The sequence below is a fragment of the Cynoglossus semilaevis genome, chromosome W (assembly GCF_000523025.1).
Source record: "Cynoglossus semilaevis isolate Cse_v1.0 chromosome W, Cse_v1.0, whole genome shotgun sequence".
NCBI lineage: Eukaryota > Metazoa > Chordata > Actinopteri > Pleuronectiformes > Cynoglossidae > Cynoglossus > Cynoglossus semilaevis.
The window spans coordinates 363,391-385,266 of NC_024327.1; the positions used below are offsets into that span (position 1 = coordinate 363,391).

Here is a 21,876-nt window from a genome sequence, read left to right on the forward strand (position 1 = left end):
GGAGTGGGGGCTTGGGGGGTGAAAGGGGGGGTTGTCAAAGGGTGGGGGTATGGGGGGTAATAAATCTCTTTGACACTTTGTATGTCCTATCTCTCTCTGTTACAGTAAGCAGGATACTTTTTGTCTTTTTGATCAATATTTCCATAATAGGATTTCAGCATAATTTAAATGAAGTAATCTGAGATAGAGTGACATTTTTGCTCTTCCGGCGGGCTCAGGTTACAATGTCACATCTAAGTCTGAACAACTCGGCGAGCCAGCTGGTATATTTATAGTACTGATCCACACTGATCTCCTCTGTACTGAAATGTCATGATGCAGCATCTCCAAAAAAAAAAAACCTCACAGAATAATGGATTTCCAATAAATATGGAAATTTGACAAGTAGATTAAAAACATTATTTTATGCTAGGTCCTTATCGATTTCCTTCTCCACAGAGAAAATCAGAGTGGAGACACTGACCGAGGGGAAAAGGGCTTCAGTTGTGGACATCCCGTGTGGGGCCTGGCCTTTGGGCCCAGACCCCCAAAATCATATGCTGCTGCACAGCCTTGTAGAGCACTGTCTAATGGGAACAACAGCCTGCTCTTGGCCACAGGCCTGGAAAACAGAATCATCAAAATCTGGAACGTCTTGACAGGTTTGATCTCTGTCTGGCTGATGATAACGCTGCCCTGTGAGACGTTTGGCTTTTCAAACATTTTTATTTTTCATTTGCAACCCTAGGAGATGCAGTGTTAGACCTCCACGGCCATGAAGGTGTCGTTCGCAACTTTGTCTTCCCGCAGAATGGAACGCTCACGCTTCTGTCTTCGTCTAGAGATAAAACCTTGAGAATATGGGACCTGTCTCATAAAGGTGTATGTAACTGAACTGTCGTGATAGTTTGTTTCGCAATACCGTATCGATATTCTATAGCTACATTGGTTTTTTTGGGGGGGTGGTTTTGTTTTTAAAAACAATGACCATGCGGATAATAATGATGTTGGTTCATTTTATTTTGCTTTGATGTTTTCTTTAGTGATTACAAATGTAGATCCCTCTGTTCTAATTGTAGCGACCTGATGTTAAGCATGTAGCCGCATTGTGCGTTTACAATGCTGACGATTTTCCTACAATTATATTGGTTTAAAAAAATGCAATATATCATTGTGGCTACAGTATCGCAATATATTGCGATGTATCATTGCCCCTCTATTGCGATACGTATCGCATCGCCAGATTCTTGCCAATACAAACTCTTTATTATACAGTATGTACATCACAGTACATTTCTTGAGTGAAAGTGAAAAAAATCCTGCCAGACTTCGTTTCTCTTTTCACTCTACTGCATCTTGAGGATAGAGTTAGTGCCTTTGAGCAAGAGACACAATCACAACATACAAGATAACCAGCAATGTTATCCAATTCGGATCCAGTTCCCCTGAAACGGCATAAAAAACAAGTGAAAAGGTCTCACTTGTAAAATGTCAAAAATGGAAACTCACAATACATATGTGGGTCACAAGTTTGCGCCGCATGACTTTATTGCTCCACTTGTCAGGCACATGTCAGATTTCGACATCTCTCCGCTAACTGCTATCATTGTCCGACTGAGCTGTTATTTGGCTCTGATCGCTGCCTGTGACCCGTTGAAGTGTTGACACAAAGCTGCATGGCTACTGATGGATGTTATTATTTATGTGATGAGTCAAGTAGCACAGATGTGACCAGTAAACAAGGTCATCAGGTGTCTGGGTTCACATGGTGCTAGAAATACTGTCAATACTGCATCTGAATTATGGGAATGACTCCACGTCCTCAGTTGTTGTTGGGTCATGTCAGTCTATTCATGTGCACAACTATGCTAACATGCAGCAGCATTGGTAAATATTTAAGAAAATACTACTTGTTTACTTTCCGGGCAGGCTCAGTACTGTATTTTCTCAGGAACCATTATACTCGGAGATATTATCTGTGTTATGATGGGATGTTGAGTGAGTTAAACCTGCCTGTACATGTATGGTACAAATCTGTCTTCAAAAGACACTCAACCCTCTGGACTGCATTTATATTAAAACAAAAGTAGTGCGGCAGTTCTCCAACTATGGCACCTGTACCACAAATTGTACCTGGGCCCCATTAAGTGGTATGCGAGGGTGTGTGATTATTTTGTCTGTGTGGGTTGAAGTACCAGTTCTGAGGCTACTTCATTAAGTCCCATTAAGTGGATTGCGATCTACCAGTAGATCCCAGTAGAAAGTTCTTTCGCAGTAAAGTGTAAGTGTTTTTTCCAGGTATACACAAAAAACATTCTGGGAATTTCAAATGAGAGTGAACTTGAGTGTGCGTCACTGTATTATCCCAGGTTTCACCTTCTGTCCTTATGTGACTGTGGGTGTACCCGCTAACCTGCTGAGCATAGAACAGTGTTTGTGTTCTGCCAGATATCAAATATTCTTGAAATGCAACTCCTCAAGGATTCTTCTGTGACTTCCAGAAACACCCATGCCGTGTCATTTCCTGTCTTATACAAACAAGCAAACAAACAGGGGGAAACACTTGAAGACAAACAGATGTCTCCAGTTGTGGGTTAACATTTTAGATCTGTGTTCAACAAATCCCTGTGTGCAGCCTTTAAATTATGAGTAATTATCGCAATGGAAGAGAACTAGAACTATTTCTGGCAACCTCTATTGAAATATTTGTGAGCTTCTCTGTTGTTTAAACTCAGTAATGCATTATGCAGTTTGTATTTGGTTACATAGTGCCTTTACATCACAGGGAAGAAGGTGCAGGTGCTGTCAGGACATAAGGACTGAATCAGCTGCTGCTGTGTCGCCAGACTGCAGCATGATTGCGTCGGTCGGAAGGTTCAACAGAGTGGAAATAAAAACATTTGCGCGTTTACGTGAAATGTGAAAATTAAAAATCGACCATTTCCATGAAGCTAAATTTTGGATGTTTTTCTTGACATTTTTCCATTTTAAAAATCCCATAATTTGGATTAGTCATAAATAAAAACAGGCATAAAACACATGCACATCCACCTACCTGCCATTACTTGTCTTTCCAATCCAGGGCAAAAAAGATAGGAAAGTTTAGCCACGTTGATTTATCTCGATTAATTGAAAGTTACTGTGATTAATCAGATTTAATTGTTTGACATCCTTAATTTATATATTTGTCTTTTTACTCTAGCAATACACAATTTATTTTGTGTGTGTACCTTATTTAGGAATATTGATTTATCTTGATTAATGATGATTAATTATGGTCATGATTAATCACGATTAATCCACTGTTGCGTTTAAAAGTTTTAGTTGTTTGACTTTTAATTTAGTCTAAAACAGACAGCAGCACTTTTATATTGGAAACGCTACTACTTACAAAATACTTTTTTTTTTACACAAACACACAAGATCGGCTCATATAAAATACTTAATTTATCGTAGCAGGTACAGATTAGCCACAGGTTAGAGTCTCACTGCCTGTTCGCCGTCTTATCTTACACTTTTTTTTTTAATGCTGGAATATTCCAGAAAAGAACGTGTAGTTTTATTAATTTTAAGAATCATAATGCTTTGCTAACCAGCTCTTCCCTAAAACCCAGTCTAATTCTGACATTATAGGCAGAAGTCTTCAACATGTGCTGTGTGACCCTTGGGGGTCAGCGGTGGTACTGCAAGAAGGTCAAAACGTTTGTGATTGATTAGACACTTTTTTAATTTATTTAAAAATTGCATATTTTCACACACAAAAACAATTATGTACTTTGTATTCGTATATACATATATTTACATGCATATACACTGCCTGGCCAAAACAAAAGTCGCCACCAAAAAAAAAAGGGTCATACACTCTAATATTTCGTTGGACCGCCTTTAGCTTTGATTACAGCACGCATTCGCTGTGGCATTGTTTCGATAAGCTTCTGCAATGTCACAAGATTTATTTCCATCCAGTGTTGTATTAATTTTTCACCAAGATTTTGCATTGATGATGGTAGAGTCTGACCGCTGCACACAGCCTACTCCAGCACATCCCAAAGATTCTCAATGGGGTTAAGGTCTGGACTCTGTGGTGGCCAATGTGTGAAAATGATGTCTCATGCTCCCTGAACCAGTCTTTCACAATTTGAGCCCGACGAATCCTGTCATCGTCATCTTGGAATATGCCCGTGCCATCAGGGAAGAAAAAATCCATTGATGGAATAACCTGGTCATTCAGTATATTCAGGTAGTCAGCTGACCTCATTCTTTGAGCACATACTGTTGCTGAACCTAGACCTGACCAACTGCAGCAACCCCAGATCATAACACTGCCCCATAGGCTTGTGATAGATAGATAGATAGAAGATAAATAGATAGATAGATAGATAGATAGATAGATAGATAGATAGATAGATAGATAGATAGATAGATAGATAGGTAGCTAGATAGATAGGTAGATAGTTAGCTAGATAGATAGATAGATAGATAGCTAACTAAATAGGTAGATAGATAGACAGATAGATAGATAGATAGATAGATAGATAGATAGATAGATAGATAGATAGATAGGTAGCTAGATAGATAGGTAGATAGTTAGCTAGATAGATAGATAGATAGATAGATAGCTAACTAAATAGGTAGATAGATAGACAGATAGATAGATAGATAGATAGATAGATAGATAGATAGATAGATAGATAGATAGGTAGCTAGATAGATAGGTAGATAGTTAGCTAGATAGATAGATAGTAATCACCCATGCAGTAATTATCCAACAGGAGGCTTGTACCTATTTGCTTAGCTAAATCCAGGTGGCGACTTTTTTTTTTTTTAAATCTGTTCACAACAGAGGTTTCATGCAGATCTGCTGTGTTTGAAGAGCTCTAAGGGTATGGGAGATGGTGGAATGGTGATGCAGACCAGAGCGGACTGCAACTCTGACGGACTCTGTTGCGACTATCATCCACAGGGGGACGTAGTCGCCACAGGGTAAGAATATCAACACATATGAAGATATTGCCTGCTGGGCATTGCTGCCTGACGCACCTCCACCAGTGCCTTTGTGCTGGCGTGCTCATCTGAACACCTCCCTGAACACGCCCCACTAGTGCCTGAGTGTCACTAGTGGTGCCAACTTACCTCAAGGGTGATTTCCATGTTATGATCACGGGGTGGGGATTAGGGCTGTGGCAGGGGAATTATTGGGGGTCATCCTCATACTTACCTTCAGGGTAAGGGAAGGGGCTGAGGTAAGGGATGGGGTGTCTTACTGGACTATGGCTTTTCCTGATTAGCTGGCTGTTTTCTTTTTATAAATTGACTATCTTATTGTAAGACATCTTCAGTAGTGGACCTTGGGGTCATTGAGTGTTTCGACTATTATCACTAGACACTCTCCCCCTAGGAAGGCCGCGCTGGGGTTAATCATGCCCCAGGGTGTGTCTTGTTAATTAATTACTATTAGGTTTGTAGCTAGATTCCTAACTTAGATTGATGGCCTTTTTTGCGCTAGAGTTACAGTTTATTATTTAATTATGGGCAAATTTTGTTGAAGTGAATGGGTCACGCTTTGTTTGGCCCCCAACTCACCTCTTTCTTCCTGAGCCACAGCCAAAAGCTGCCCTTCTCTGCCTCTTCTGCTAGTTCCCTCATGGCTTTCCTGCGCCCTGCTCCTGTGCATCCCATGTCGCGGAGCAGGCGTACAGTTGAGGACCCGACGAAGCCCCTGCATCCTACTTCAACGGGGCACATGATGGTTTTCCAGCCAGCCTCTCTGCATTCTGCTGCAGAGTCTGCGTACTTTGCACGTTTCCGCTCATTGGCAGCCTCCATGCCTTCCTCCCATGGAACAGTAAGCTCCACCATCAGAATGATCCTGCGTGGTTCTGACCACATGATCAGATCTGGCCAGAGCGAAGTCTCTGTGATCTCCCTGAGGAATTGTAGCTGCCTCCCCAGGTCGACCCTCATCGACCACTCGCTGCCTTGGTGTTACTCTCTGGCAAGGAAGGTTGGCGTTTTCTCTGGCCTTTGCAAACCGTATCAGAGGTCTTGCTGAGGTGGAAGGTCTGTTGTTGGCCTCCTGTCTGCATGACTCCGTCACCTCTGCCAGCTTCCTTAACACTAGGTCATGACGCCATCTGTAGCAGCCTTGGGACAATGCAGTCTTACAGCCTGACAGGATATGCTAGAGGCTTGCATTGCCAGTGCTGCACAGGGCACAGGACTCTTCTGCACCAAACCACAGGTGGAGATTTCTGGGACAAGGCAGGGTATCGTAGGACAACCTGATCAGGAAGCTGAGCCTGACCTGGGGGATCTTCCACATATCAGTCCATGTCAGGGGTCTGTCTGTAACACCTCGGATACAGTACTGCTTGGTACAGTATGAACTGCTAACTCGGATGGGGGGGGCTGGGCGAGGAACATAACCAGGAGATCCCAGCGGAGTTGATCTTGCTGGGTCGCTGTATTGCTCCCTGAAGTGATCCTCCAGCTCTGATTTTGTCATCCCCAGCTTCCCGCTTCCCTTGTCCTCTAGAAGCTGTCTTGCGTGCTTGAAGGGGTTTTTGAAGAAGTTACTCCTCTCCTTTTCCTCCCGCCTCCTGCGTTTGCGGATGTGCTCTTCCCTAGGTGCGACTTATATATTAAAACATACAGTTTCACACTGAAAGCCACAAAAGGGCACTCTAGGCTTGTGTAACAGTATCTTCTACTCCTGTACCACTGGAAATGTATATGTTTGTTATTTTCACACTGGCAGACACCAGAGGGCACTTTTGTGACTGATACTGTGGAGCGACTTATAGTCCAGAAAATATTAACAAAAAGAATGGGAGAGAATGAGCATCCCATGGCTGTACCTACCTCCAGCTGCTGCCATTCTGTAGTGTAGTCCTGGTGGCTGCAGCACATCTTGAGGTCTTCAAAGTACTTGGCTACTAAGGTTCTGATGGGGCCAGGGATATAGAAGAAGTCCAGGGCATAGTCGATGAGTTGATGGGGGACGGATCCGTATGCGTTGGCAAGGTCCAGCCATACCGTCACCTTTTTCGACTTTTGCTCTCTGGATATTCTGAAATAACAGTACTTTTACTTAAGTACAAATTTTTTAAGTACAAAAAGTTTTTTGGCTACTCTACCCACCTCTGATAGTTACTTACACGTTAACACGTTAAAAACGCTTTTAATCACGATGTTTTGGTATAGCGTTAACAGATACACTATTTATTACCGCTCTATTCTCCAGGACCAGAGACGGCCACGTAAGGTTTTGGAGGTGTCAGGAAACTTCCTCCATTGGATAGGACTGTAAAAAATGCTGTTAGTTCATACCCCCGTTTCCCAACACACAAAGAATTTCGAATAAAGATCAAATAAAGAATCAAATATGAGATCTCAAAGTTTTAAAAGTTTTACTTGCAGCAAGGAGTGCAGGACAATGGTTACATTCAGAACTGCACTGAGGAACTCCTCAGTGCTCAAAGCTTAAATACAGTTTTTTTTTACACACAAACTTCAATGGTCAGTACCTTAACCCTTTACAGTCATGTGATGTTCTCGCGTAACTTCTGAGCACTGATTGGTAAAGACTGCTTCAAACAAGGATTCTCCACCAATAGGAGCTATGTGAAAATGTTGTAGTTAATCAAGTCAGATAAGACCATGCAGTTCGGATGTTTTTCTCTCTTTGTCTTTTGTTGGTCTTCCGTCATTCTCCTTATTTGGGCAAACTAGTTCTGGCCGGTTCTGTGTTCTGTCTCTATCTCCAAGTGTAACAGTAGGTACCATTCAGTGCTGTCCATATCATCCTGTTATGTAAACCATCAGCACACCTGTCTTCAGCACTTTCCCTTTTAGTACAGCATAATAACAGCATTCAATAACAGTATAAATTGATATGGAAACTTAATACAATGAATATATTGTAAAGATTGAATAAACAGCATTCAATAACAGTATAAATTGATATGGAAACTTTAACATAATTAATATATTGTAAAGACTGAATAAATGTATTTACAACATCTTAACAGGAGGACTCCCAGGACAATGCCAAGTTTATGCCACATGTGCCGCTGCATCCTCCGCCACTCAGTCTCCACACACCAGCTGGAGCCCGTACCTCTGCCCACCAGGATCATGAAGTACCTCACACACAGAAACATCCCTGAACGTCTCATGACCTGCTCCTCCTCCTCCTCTGAGGAAGATGAGTGAGAGGATCAGAAATGAAAACTAAAGGGGAGGGGAGATTTAAAAAAAAAAAAAAAAAAGGAAATGGATTTTTCACTGTGTGATTGTTATACACTGTCCCATTATACACTGACGACTAATGAAACGCCTTTGATTGTCTGAGCGCCTTTTCCAGCTTGGTTTATTACAGGACACATATCTTAATGTCAAACTCAACCCACAGACCAGCTCCAAAGACCTACAACATGATCTTGCTGCAGATGGTGTCACTGTGCATCGTTCAACTATTCAGCGCACTTTGCACAAGGACATGCTGTATGGGAGATTAATGCGGCAGAAGCCTTTTCTGCGCCCATGCCACAAAAAGAGTCGCTTGAAGTATGCTAAAGCACATCTGGACAAGCCAGCTTCATTTTGGAATAAGGTGCTGTGGACTGATGAAACTAAAATTGAGTTATTTGGACATAACAAGGGGCGGTATGCATGGCGGAAGAAGAACACAGCATTCCAAGACAAACACTTGCTACCCACAGTTAAATTTGGTGGTGGTTCCATCATGCTGTGGGGCTGTGTGACCAGTGCAGGTACTGGCAATCTTGTTAAAGTTGAAGGTCGCATGGATTCCAGTCAGTATAAGCAACTTCTTGCGAACAATGTTCAAGAATCAGTGACAAAGTTGAAGTTGTGCCGGGGCTGGATACTTCAACAAGACAACGACCCTAAACACCACTCAAATTCTACCAAAGCATTCATGCAAACTTTTTCATACCACTGTATTTAAAGTATAGGATGACACCGTATATCCAGAAACTCCACTGCATCACAAATATTACCAAAAGTCTTCACACAAACACACCTTTCCTGCTGGATTACATGCTCCAGCCGTGGAATCATCTGCTCCGGGGGCAGTGGGCCAAAGCGAAATCTGATGTTGGACAAATAGTTACAGATGAGACAGAACCGAGTGTTTTCTGTGAACTTCTCGATCACTGGGGGGGGGGGGGGTGCAAAATCAAAAAGACACAAGCATGAATCAGTCTACCTGCTTTTCTAAGGTAGAAATTGACTTTTTTGTGTGTGTCTTACTTGAAGATGGTGCAAGTGTTGGTGAAGCAGAGAACAGGACCTTGGACGACCTTGATACCTCGGTCATCAGACGCATTCAGCTGCAAAAGATTAAATGTAAATCACCTAGGGCAAAGATAAAGTAGACAAGATGAAGCCAATTCTATTGAGAAGGAATGGAGTAATCCTCCATACCTCCAACACCATGGAATTGAACTCCTTGCCCTTGTACAGCTGCTTGGCACAGGCCAGGATCGTGGAGGTCTTTCCTGTTGCAGGGGGCCGTAGAACAAGAGATGAGGGAGTTTGTCCTTGCTGATGAATCACTGGACTAAAGAGATGAAAAAAAAAAAAAATACATGTATGTATAAATGTAACTGTCGAAATAACATTTGATTTCTAGTACAGTTTCGAAATGAAAAACAGACAACAACAAAATGTATTACTAGTAAAAATGTTCAAATACTTACTGGTACTTAGAATATCTTTGTGTGAAATCAGATCATCCAGTTTCTGTGGCCTGTATTTTTCCACCCTGAAAATACATTGATAAAATAGGACTGTAACACGTAGCAGGTAGCTCATTAAACATTTCCTATATTTTACAAAACTACCCACCGACCGACATTCAAATATTAGGAATCGTGCAAGAAATATGAGCATATGGGATTGTTATGCGTGTGTCAAATTCGGCATCTTTATTTTGCCGAATGTGCAGCTGTATTTACTGATATGACGCATATAGTCATGGGAGGTTGTGCGTGTGTTCAGTTTGATACAGAGGAAACAAAGTAAAATAATAAATCTAATAAGTCGTTTAGAATGCCGGATAAAACATAATGACAAGTTATTACAGAATATACGCCATTTAGAAAGTATCCAAAGTATGAGAGAGTTTTACTTCAATCTCTAAGAGGTATTTATCGTTCACAAATTAGACGTGAGCGTGTGGCTGGCCGCTTCTGGGAGCTCGCGGACATGCTCAGCGAACACATAGCTAGTTAACATAGACTTACTTTAACTCTACACAGAGGAACCAAGACTTTGAACTCACCACGGGAGGTTTCTGCTCTGCGGCGGTGCATTTGTGGCAGCCATTTCTTTTGGCAAGTCTGAAAATTTCTACAGTCCAGGCTTAATAATCTGTTTACAGTTGGACACACTTCACTGGCGCCCTGTACTACAAAACGAACGCCCAACGTCACGACGTACAACCAATCCCCCAAGCATGTCCGCTCCTTTGGGGGCGGGGTCTCGCCATCAACCTGTTTCTTGATGCTATGCTAACCTGTATTTTTTTATACAAATATTTCACAGTATTAAAAAGTAAATATCATGGAAATTGTGGATGAAATGTATTCATGTGTTCATATTTTATAGAAGTATGCAACATATATAATCATGTTTTAAAAGATCATAAGAGATGCGCTAAAACATATAACCTGCCTAAAATATAAATATGCTGCTTGTGGAAAATATCAAATGTATTGTATATAAACATGCTTTGGAAAATGTGCAAATATGTAATCTGCGTGGAAGCATAAGCATGCTGCTTGGATCCTGCAATATAAAATACACAGACACTCTGAAACAGGAATTAAGTTAAACTCAGGATGCGTAGTCAGGATAGGCCTTGAACTTGTGGCAGAAGCTCAGGAGGTGTACGTGACAATAACCAGGTCTTGAGTTGAAGCCAGTGTGAGTGTGGAAAACAAAGAACAATAAGATCGTTTATCAAATATGGTAACAAACAGGATGTCAATCTGACGTGCAACATCTGTATTTTGGGCAAGGGTCTGCTAATAAAAAGAGCCTGATCTTGTGAAGGGGCAGAATTCAGCAGTTAGTCTTCTGACTCTCCGTTGGATCCTCCCTGTGCACAGGCGAACTCGAGCAACAACTTTTGTCTTTTCTTTGTACTTTATGAAAGTTCTTAATACCGTTTGAGATCGATCAGCGAATCCGGGGTGGCAGAGGGCCACGACAGAATATATATTTATACCACATTCGAAAACTTAAAATGTCCAATTTCTGACAGTATAACGGACTTAGACGTCTACAAGGCACTTGAAACATCAGGTAATTTTACTTATTTTATTTTAGCCATCCACGGGCTGTTGTAAGGCATTATTTAGTCTTTAGTTAACATCAAAATATATTTTTTAATTGTTTTGTGGGTATTTTTAGGCAATGGGTCTAAAATATTATATTCCAGAAACAAATAAAATATAATTAAGCATAAATAACCTTTTAAATATTTGTAAAGATTAGTGTGACATTTAATGATTTAAAGAACGACAGTATTAATTGTAAAGCAACCCCCCCAAAAAACAAAACAAAACAGTGTAACAATGTCATGTGCGATGTGAATTGCATAGTGTGTTAAACAACTGTTTGCATTTTAATGTGAGTCTTCAAAGCCCTAACTTTGGTTCAACAATATTACAGTATATACTTTGGTCAATGTTCTGAGAAAGGACTGAATCTAACAAGGCTGAAAATGATTGAAATGATTGAGAACCTCCTCCTCCTCCTTTCCTCCAATCTCGCGAGAGTTGCTGCTCATGGCGGTGCCTAGGCGCTGCTGCGATGCTGTTGCTGTGGCTTTGATTGACAGGAAACATGTCGATGTGGTGGGAGCGAAACGGGATGTAGCTGCTGCCACGGGAGCCAGGGAGTACCTGCATCAAGTCCCCGCATCAGCACCTTTAAAGCCAGCGGACGTCCCTACATTTCCATTCGTTAATAATGCGCTGAGCAGCTTTTATTTTATTTTATTTTATTTTATTTTATTTGTTTGTTTGTTTTTTCCTAAAACATCTATTTAAAAGCGATGGACACCTAGTGGATGCTTTGGCCAGCCGTGTAGTCCCGCTTTGCATCTTCGTCTTGTGTTTGCTCCGAGGCACAGACACCTTGATGAAACAGCAGGAACCACGAGCACTGTTGTTGCAATGGAGTCCACTCTGTCACGGCTCAAAGTGCGTCTGTAAACCTCTATCACTTCGTTTCATGGCGTTTTGCGGCTCGCTCAGCTCCGTGGACTCCTCCACGTTTCTTCCCTGAATTTTTTTTTTTTAGAAAACATTTATAACATTTTTTAATTATTATTATTAAAAAAAGAAAATATTAAACTGGAAAGAGGGGGAATTAAAGGCCGCTGCTCGCCAAACTATGAACGAGGAGATGACAAAAAGCGAGGAGCAGCATCTCAGTTTGCAGAAAGCCTTGCAGCAGTGCGAGTTGGTGCAGAACATGATTGACATAAGCATCTCCAGTTTGGAGGGTTTACGGACCAAATGTGCCACATCCAACGACTTGACACAAAAAGAGATACGGACGCTGGAGGTAAGCAGCCTCGGAGCAGAATGGCCGAATGTGTGCGCACTTTGCATCTCCATCAGAATCAATACACAGGGGCTGCCTGACACCGTCTCTCATTTATTTACAGGCCACTCCGCACATATGTCAGCGCATTATTTTTAATAGCAGCCACCCCTAACCGATGTCAATGCACATATGCAACGGTTTTCGGTTTTCTTGTCCGTTTTTTGTTTTTGTTTTTTTTTTGTGAAGTGCTATAAATCAGGAGGGCTGCAGTGGGCTGTTGGAAGACTTGCTCATTCTGCAGGTGACGGGGAGAGAAGGTGGCTCTTCCCCATCAGAATAATATCTGAGGCCTATAAGCAGCCCCGTATTTATAATCCACTACCAAGAAGCCAACCTGCGCAACTCACCTAGCAGCTCATCCACGCAGGCCCTGGCGTTACGCAACGCGAAACGCAATGCTGAGGTTTTTACACCAAATATCACAGGCTGCCTAATTGGCTCTAGGGGTTTTTTTTCCCAGTAATTTGCCTTAAGTAATGACTACTGCAAATCAACGGTGGTGTTTACATCCGTTTTGAAGGCACTTATAGCTGTAGAAGCCAGTTGACAGGGCTGTTACTGGACACATAAGGATACCATAAAGTGTGATAAGGTCACAGGAAACTCAACACTGATCACCCTGGACTCAGGCCCTGTCACGGTGTTTGGGTGAAGCCTCAGGAGATAAAAACAAACACCACTAAGTGGAATCATATTGCCATAAACTCATTAGTGCCCATATCTGTGTGCAGCATCAACACACTTAAACATCCCAGTGGGAATATCATCCAGACATCCCATAAATACAGCAACGAGAGAGCCATTCAAGTATGAAAACACCCCCGTATAGAAGGACAAGATACAATATATATACAGTACTTAGTATGAAGTACTCTGTGTCCAAACTTTTACTCAGTTAGACGACAATGTACTATAAAAGGTTTAATAACTAAACTAAAAAAACGCTAAAAATCAGTCAAAAATATTGACATAAGGGAATTGATATTAGGACAAATACTAATATAGTAGTACAGAAAAAAGATTTGTGACTTTGTGACGAAAATATGGGTCTCTATATTTTCATCAAAAAGTCACAAATCTTCGCGACCGAAGTCAATAGACATTATTCGTAAACTCCTGGGAAACATGATGCGAGACGACCAAAAAAAAAAAAAATCTCTTGCAACCAACTTGAGGGTCGTGACCCAATCTTTGGGAAACAATGCTATATGAGACCCAAATAGTTTGTTGCTTTTGACCCAGATTTCATATGATGTCAGACCATCGGGATAAGGCCGTAATCGATTAAAAAAAATCAGCATTTATTTGTTCATTTATTTGTGTTGTTTGTTGTGCATTGTGTCAGAATGACGCAGTTAAAGCAATGAACTTTTTAGAGGAACAACGAATGAGTGAAAACAAAATCCAAATTACTTTGACTAATCATTTTCTAATAATAAAGTCATAAGTAATAAAAGTAATTTTCACAAATACCTTGTAGTCAAACTAATTTAACTGCAGGTTTTATATTGGTGTTAACAGGACGTTCAAAGTTAAATTGCGAGCTGACAGAAGGCGAACACATATTCACCAAGACAGAGAGGCAACGCCTTGCGAATTACGCCACTATCTGCCAATGGATCGTGGATGCCTGGGCTAAGGTATCAGTCTGAAATGTCGAATCATCACTGAACAGCTAATTAACAGCAATGACACTGAATAGGATATTGACTGGATATTGATTGTTCCGCTTAATTGTTTCGCTGACTGTTTTGTTTCGCTTAATGCGCCTTATAACCCGGTGCGCCTTATGTATGAAAATATTCCCATTCATTGATAGTGCACCTTATAATGTGGTGCGCCTTATGGTCCGAAAAATACGGTATATGTTATTATTAAGAGTAAAATAAAAATTAAAAAAAAGGTGTCACCTTAAAGGCCCCTTTGTTGCATTCAGGTACCAGTGTTTATATGAGTGCATTGAACTGATTGGCTGTCAATAATCTGTCCATGTTTAAAACAACGATTCATGACATCATCTGTAATAACTCTGAAGACAGCAAAAAGAATTTAGGTCAGAAAGAGGTATTTTTGGAAGCACGGTGTTCTAAGTGACTAAATTTAGACTACCTTTGAAAAAAAAAACTTTATCGATATCTGGGAGTGTTTTTCTAGTGCAAACACTTTTTTTCCAAATTACATTCCACAATATACTGTATGTCTTTAAATATGATGATAATCAAAACGTTTTTGAATGAATAATAATAAAATCTGTATGTATGTTTGTAAATATACGTATGTATTGTATATATGAACACACATATTTGTGTATGTGTAGAGTATGTACAAAAATATATATATACATTAATGTACCAAACCCACATGTAACGAAACATATTTTTCCGTCCATGCGTATAACCATATATTTTTGAATACATATATGTATATATGTACACATTGTGGTATAGTGCTATATACATCCCGTCCAGCGGTGGCACTATACTGTTGTCTAATGTTATGCGTAACAGTGAAGTAATGCACTAGAACAATGCATGAAGTTAAATAAAGGAGTTGATGAATGCTTTGACCCCCTGCTTTACTGGACACCCCAGGTGAGCTGACAATGTTGTATACAACGTGGATACAGATGTTCGAAAATTATCTCCTCGCCTTGACTGCTAACGACATGCCAGACAAACGTAAGCGCGCCTTACTGCTTCACTGTTTAGGCACAGAAGGCCAACGTATTTTCCTTTCACTTCCTGATACTGGCACTTCTTACAAGTCTGCGTGTGATTCACTGAAGACATATTTTGTGCCGAAAGTGAATGTTGTCACAGAGAGGAATACATTTCGTCAGCGTGTGCAGAGACAGGGCGAATCAGTTGCACAGTATATTGCTGCATTGACAGAATTGCTTGTGAACTGTGAATTTGGCACACTCGCTGATGACATGATTAGAGATCAGCTGATTGAGAAAACGTCCTCTTCACGGATTAGAGAACGTCTACTGTTGGAAACGGATCTCAAATTACAGAACGCCATCACGATTGCTACCCAAATTGAATCGGCGGTGGCAGAAGCGAAAGCTATAGCTTCAGTACCGGACGCTACAGTGAAACTTGTTCAGCCACGTGGAGCCGGTGGTGCACGCAACAAGCGTCGGAGCAAAAGCAACTCACATGTAAGAGTACAACACACACCTACGAGTGACTCACAGCGCACTTCTCAACACAAAACGTGTTACCGTTGTGGATCTAATTCACATTTAGCAAACAACCCCAAATGTGCTGCTAAAATGAAAAATGCAATCACTGTGGAAAAATGGGACATTTTAGTAGGGTTTGCCGCAGTGCAGTTCCTACACAAACTGCGTATAGGGTTGCTGTACCAGATCTTACAGTGTTACATGTTCCTCCTACATCTGACGTCTAACAAACAAATCGCCTTACCTGCACATCTTCATGCCAAAGATGGACAGTCACTTACCACAGATTTGCTTGTTGACACTGGTTCATCAGTCTCCATTCTTCCAGAGAGTGTCTACTGTCAGTCATTCATGCATGTGCCTCTTACTACTGCCCGCCTGGTAACGTACATGAAGAAGCCTATTCCTGTCCTTGGATGCCTCAAGCTTTCTGTTTCATACTGCAATCAGAGCACACAAACAGATTTCTACATTGTTCGCGATGGCACACCATTGCTTGGGATGGATCTTTTCACTGCACTTCACCTTCACATCCACGATGGGCAGATTGCAACACATGCTTCACCAATGGTGAGTCACACCGTCAATACCACTAGCACATTAGGTGTTGCTACTGGATTTACACACAAAGTGAAAGTGCGTCCAGATGTGCCTCCAGTCCAGCAGAAACTACTCAGACTTCCATTTGCTGTGCATGACGCGGTCTCTAAGGAACTGAAAAGACTGGAAGCTGATGGTGTCATAGAGAGAGTCGTCTCCCTGGGTGTCACCTTTGGTGGTCGTGAGCAAAAAGACAGGTGGTATTCGTCTTTGTGGGGACTTACGTGAACCAAACAGAGCTGTGGTGATAGACAGTCACCCCCTGCCAATCATCAAAGTCTTTACTGAGCTCCGTGGTGCTACAATGTTCTCCACAATTGATTTGCAAAATGCATACCACCAAGTGCAGTTACATCCAAGCAGCAGAGATCTTACAGCGTTTATAACGCATGATGGACTTTTTTGAGTGCCTTACGGGCTAGCCTCAGCACCCAGTGCCTTCCAACGGATGATGTCTCAGATCCTAGATGGCCAAAAGGGTGTACAGTGCTATCTTGACGACATTATTGTCTGTGGCGAGACGCCTGAAGTACATGACGCCAGATTGAACGCTGTTCTTCACTGCCTACAGGAGAGTGGGTTAAAGCTCAATACTGCAAAATGCCACTTCAGAAAGTTGAGTTGTCCTTTCTTGGGCATCTTCTCATCTCTGCCTCTGGCCTACAACCAGAACCTGGTCATGTGCAAGCCGTGGTTCAAGCTCCCCCTCCACACGATGCTCAATCTCTACGCTCCTTTCTGGGCCTGACTGCGTGGTATTCAAAGTTCATTCCCAACTATGCCACGCTTGTGGAACCTCTCCGTGCTCTACTGCGACAGTCTTCTGCTTTCCATTGGCCTGAGGAGGCTCAAGTAAATTTTTGTAAAGTGAAAGAAATAATAGCTACAAGTCCTGCTCTTACCCTGTTTGATCCTTCCTTGCTGACAGTCGTGACAACTGATGCGTCAGACTATGGCATTGGCGCTGTGCTGACAGAGAAATGGCAATACAGAACAGACCGTTGCATTCGCTTCCAGAACGCTTACTGCATGTGAATGCAAGTACTCAACAGTTGAAAAATAAGCCTTAGCATGCGTCTGGGCGACTGAAAAGTGGCATACTTACCTGTGGGGTCGTCATTTCACTTTAAGAACTGACCAAAGCCCTCTGACCACTTTACTCACTACCAAAGGCCTTGGGCGTGCAGGCATGCGAATAGCCCGATGGTCTGTTCGTCTGCTGTGTTTTAACTACACTATTGAATACAAACCTGGCCATGAGAATGTTACAGCAGATTGCTTGTCACGTTTGCCTCTTCCCATCACAGATGAACATCAAGAGATGAAGTTGGAGATGGTGGCTGTTGTGTCAACTGACTTAGCTGTGGACATTGTTGGTCCTATTCACACTGCACCTGCTGATTGCTGCTTTGCGATCACACTCATCGACTACTACAGCCGGTGGCCTGAGATTGCGTTCTGCTCAGCCTCTGTTATGACATTCCTTGCCACTGTGTTTACACAGGGAATCCACTTGAACTTGTCACTGACAATGGCCCTCAGTTTGTTTGAGTGTTCAAAGATTGTCTGCAAACAACCAGCATTGAAGGTAAACCACTGAAAGCCTTTGTCACAGAGGCTAATTCTTACACACATACAGAGCCACTCCACATGCCGTGACGTCAGTGTCCTCTGCTGAATTGCTACATGGTAGACCACTCAATACAAAGCTGCACATCAGAGGTCTACACTCCGTGCGTCCCTGCACTGACCAAACAAATCTGCTACAGAACATCCAAAAGAAACAAGAAAAGACAAAACAGTACACAGACCAACGACGTGGTGCAAAACCACCCAACATCCAGATTGGATCTTCTGTCCGTATCCGCAAACCTGGAATCATTGCAAAAGGACATTCAAAGTTTACCCAACCTCCAAAGGTGGTAGCTCAAAAGGGTCCTGCCACTTACCTGTTGTCCGATGGAAAAGTGTGAAATGCCTTCCACCTTGCCCCTTCATCCTCTACCAGTTGTACTGTTCCAGCATCACAGCCTGATGATGCTTGTTTACTGTCAAGCTGCAAAGGTGCCAAACCTTACAGAGACTTTTCTCTGGAGTCAGTGAAAGAGTACAGTACAAAGAGAGCAAGAACAAGCAAGAGAGTATACAGAGTATATTCAAACAAAACAATTATGGATAAAACCGAACTTACAGAGACTTTTCTCTCGAGTCAGTGCTGATCTAGTAGCCTGCCGATTACCCAGGACCTATGCCAGGAGCGCTGACTGACTAACTGTCCCAAGACCTCTGAATTTATACAGACATATAAACAAGTTTGTTGTGGGAGTGGGTTCTTCTCTCAATGACCTTCCTCTGCAGGTGCGTTACCATGGCAACCATAGAACGTCTCCCTCTTCTGCTGCACACGTTCCAGGGGTCACATACCATTTAAGACAAGCACTGCGTGTCAAAAGCAGGTGGTTTACTGTTCTTTACTGATAAGTATTCGTTTAATTAAACCTTCCAAGTCACCATATATGGACCTGTTGAGTTATAGCAGAGCAGTAATATTCCTACAATATTTACTTTGGATAAATGCATCTGCTAAATGTAATGTAATGTAATACAAAACCGAAGTGTAATTACTACAACTAAGACCTTTTCAAACCCTGGTTACACTACTAGTACTAAGAGAGCACTGCTGCAGCTTTCTGAGAGAAATAAAAATTTAGTATGTGAAAACAACCCACGCACGTCTGGGGTGTCAAAAGCAGGTGGTTTACTGTTCCCCTGATGGGGCTCTCAGTGTTGTCAGATGTACGTAGCGCCTCCTCTTCGACACATGCTCGTCTCGATGACAGTGTATTGTGCATGTGAGGTGTTCTCCCGGACATGCTTTGCATCTTTATCATCAACTTTAAGGAGCCTCATTGTGCCTCAGGCATATTCTGTTTTGAAGGCATTGTGCACTGACATAACTTAAGCCCAACAGCTCTACCCCAGAATAGCAACCTATATCATTACCTGAATGGACCTAATGTGAGTACTGATTTTCCATTAATATGCATTGACAGTGGTATCCCTTGGATACACTCAAATCATCAACACACGATGGATGAGCTCTTGTACTCAGGGCTGCAGACACGTAGAGAAACACCACAGAGTGAGACGTGCGACTCACTGCAGCTCACGTATACTGTAAGAGGAATACGAGCTGCACAACAGCCAATGCAGTACATTGTTTAAGTAATACAAAAATGTCAGTACTAGACAGTACCACCTTCCCACCCAGGAAAACACTGACCTTGTGTCAGTCTTTTCAGTCACTTTATCCAAAACAACTTTTTCTCACGTTTGGCTAAATTGTGTTTCATACTCTGGTGGGAAATTGACTATTTTTAGATTACAAACAGTGCAAATGAGTAAAAGAAATACACATTAATGCTAAGGTTTAGCTTTTAGCATGTAGTAAAAATCTTTATTTATAAAAGCACCAAAGCTTCTGAGGGACTTCTTTTACACAATATATTTCTTTACCTCAGCTAGTCAGCCACCCCGATCCTCCACCCCTTTGACCCTTACCTTCACCACCACAGTGTTCATAATACTAAAAATGTTAATTTAAAACCTAAAACAGAATATTAAGTTAAAATAATTTTAATGTCTTATTAGATCAGTTCAAAAACAAGGTAATGGATTCAAAAAAACCTACTCTCAGGACACAAAAAATGGGTGAGAAAAACAATTTAAAATAAACTCAATCCTTAATAATCTGCTTGTATTTAATATAAAATAAATAGCATCATTTTTTGTTTTATTTACGGCAAGGTTAAATATGGTGAATAAAATAAAATATGAATTTCGTCACTTAAAAACACCTGAATCTACACGTACATTGTTGAATTGCCTCTTTTTATTTACTTATATATTGTCATAGTTAGCTCATTATACATTTTCCACAAAGGAAAATTGTTTAAATAAGTCAGTTTTAACCCCAAAAACTATGAAATTTCTGCGAACATTTCCAAAAGCAAAGGTGGATACAGCCTGTATCACAGGCATACCCAAACTGTTCCTCAAAGAGCCGTGTGGCTGCAGGTTTTTGTTCCAACCAACCAAGAGCACATAGTTTGACCAATCAGGTGTCTGAAGACTGAGACCAGTTGATTAAACCTGTCAACTCAGGTGTGCTACTGCTTGGTTGGAACAAAAACCTGCAGCCACAGCGGCCCTTCGTGGAACAGTTTGCGCACTCCTGCTGTACCATTAGGGGTCTGCGTGCCCCTGGTTTGAAAAAACTGCCTTTAGGACTGTTTGATGTACAGTCCAGGTCCCCATGTCAGGTCTTATGTCTCTCTTCCCCTCTCTCGCTCTCTTTCTCTCTGATGACAGGCCTCTCCCTCATGTGTTTCACCTGTGTGCCGTCAATGCAGCTGTGTCTGCTGAGTGTCTCCCCTGTTCAGCTCCTTTCCTTTGGTTTTATCAGTCGACCAGTTGTTTGGCTCAGTTTTTTCTTGTTTCCTGGTCTACGTTGGATTGTTTTGTTATATTGAGTTCTTCAAAGAAGATAACAGACAAAAAATGTATGTAAAATAATGTGAAGGTCTGTGATTTCTGATTAGTAACACATTGTATGCAATGCAATTTTTTGCTTCCGAAAGGCTGTTAAATGTGAGTCTATTACAGTGGTTCTCAAAGTGGGGGGTGAGTCCTGAGTTATTGCAGAGGTGCTGTAGCGGGCAGTATTGCAAATTATGTTCAAATTTCTTTATTTTTTTATTTTTAAGTTTTATTTCCTTCATTTCCAGTTTTTAAATAAGGTACTATAATCGTTTCTACAAAAGGGGGCGCTGCAGGAAAGTGTGAGAACATCTGGCCTGATAGAAATAAAAAGAGGTAAACAAGGACATGAAAAATAAGCACTGTTCAAAATGTAACAAAAGATCGAGTAAAATATGAATGATCTGTGTAAAAACGATATGAATTAGACGAAATGCAAATATTAGCGAAAGCATCTTCCGTTATGTGAGTGAAGTCATAGTTAATTTTGAACAATCTCAATTTTCATAAAATCTGTCTCTGCGTCCATATTCAGACCCCCGACCTACAGATTAGACAAACTTGTTTAATGTATTTATCTCAGACTATCACAATCAATGGTGTCTGTGATTGGTCGTTTCAGGTCCTGTTAGCATTTGTTAGCAAGAAAACCAGAGACGTTAAACAAACCCTTCGTCCTTCTTCCACTAGCAGTTTTTTCTTCTCTGACCACATCTATCAACCAAACAGCCCCTCAGGAATGAACAGCCGTTAAGTGATCTTAGCTGCAGTATTAGATGGAAAATGGAATGTTGTGTTTACAGGGAGTGCAGAATTATTAGGCAAGTTGTATTTTTGAGGATTCATTTTATTATTGAACAACAACCATGTTCTTAATGAACCCAAAAGACTCATTAATATCAAAGCTGAATATTTTTGGGAGTTGG

The 21,876-nt window shown here is 41.4% G+C and overlaps 1 protein-coding gene and 1 pseudogene across 1 annotated transcript in view; one reads left to right on the forward strand and one right to left on the reverse strand.

The window, feature by feature from the left end:
- Positions 1–6,160: 6,160 nt before the first annotated feature.
- On the reverse strand, positions 6,161–10,454 carry LOC112486406 (replication factor C subunit 5-like; annotated as a pseudogene).
- Positions 10,455–10,647: 193 nt separating this feature from the next.
- LOC103396875 (kinase suppressor of Ras 2-like) overlaps positions 10,648–21,876 on the forward strand; it is an 18,616-nt gene continuing 7,387 nt past the window's right edge. Inside the window, exon 1 of the mRNA XM_025052903.1 lies at positions 10,648–12,582. Coding sequence (XP_024908671.1) covers positions 12,409–12,582 — 174 coding nt within the window. The 5' untranslated portion in view covers positions 10,648–12,408. The remainder of the gene's footprint in view (positions 12,583–21,876) is intronic.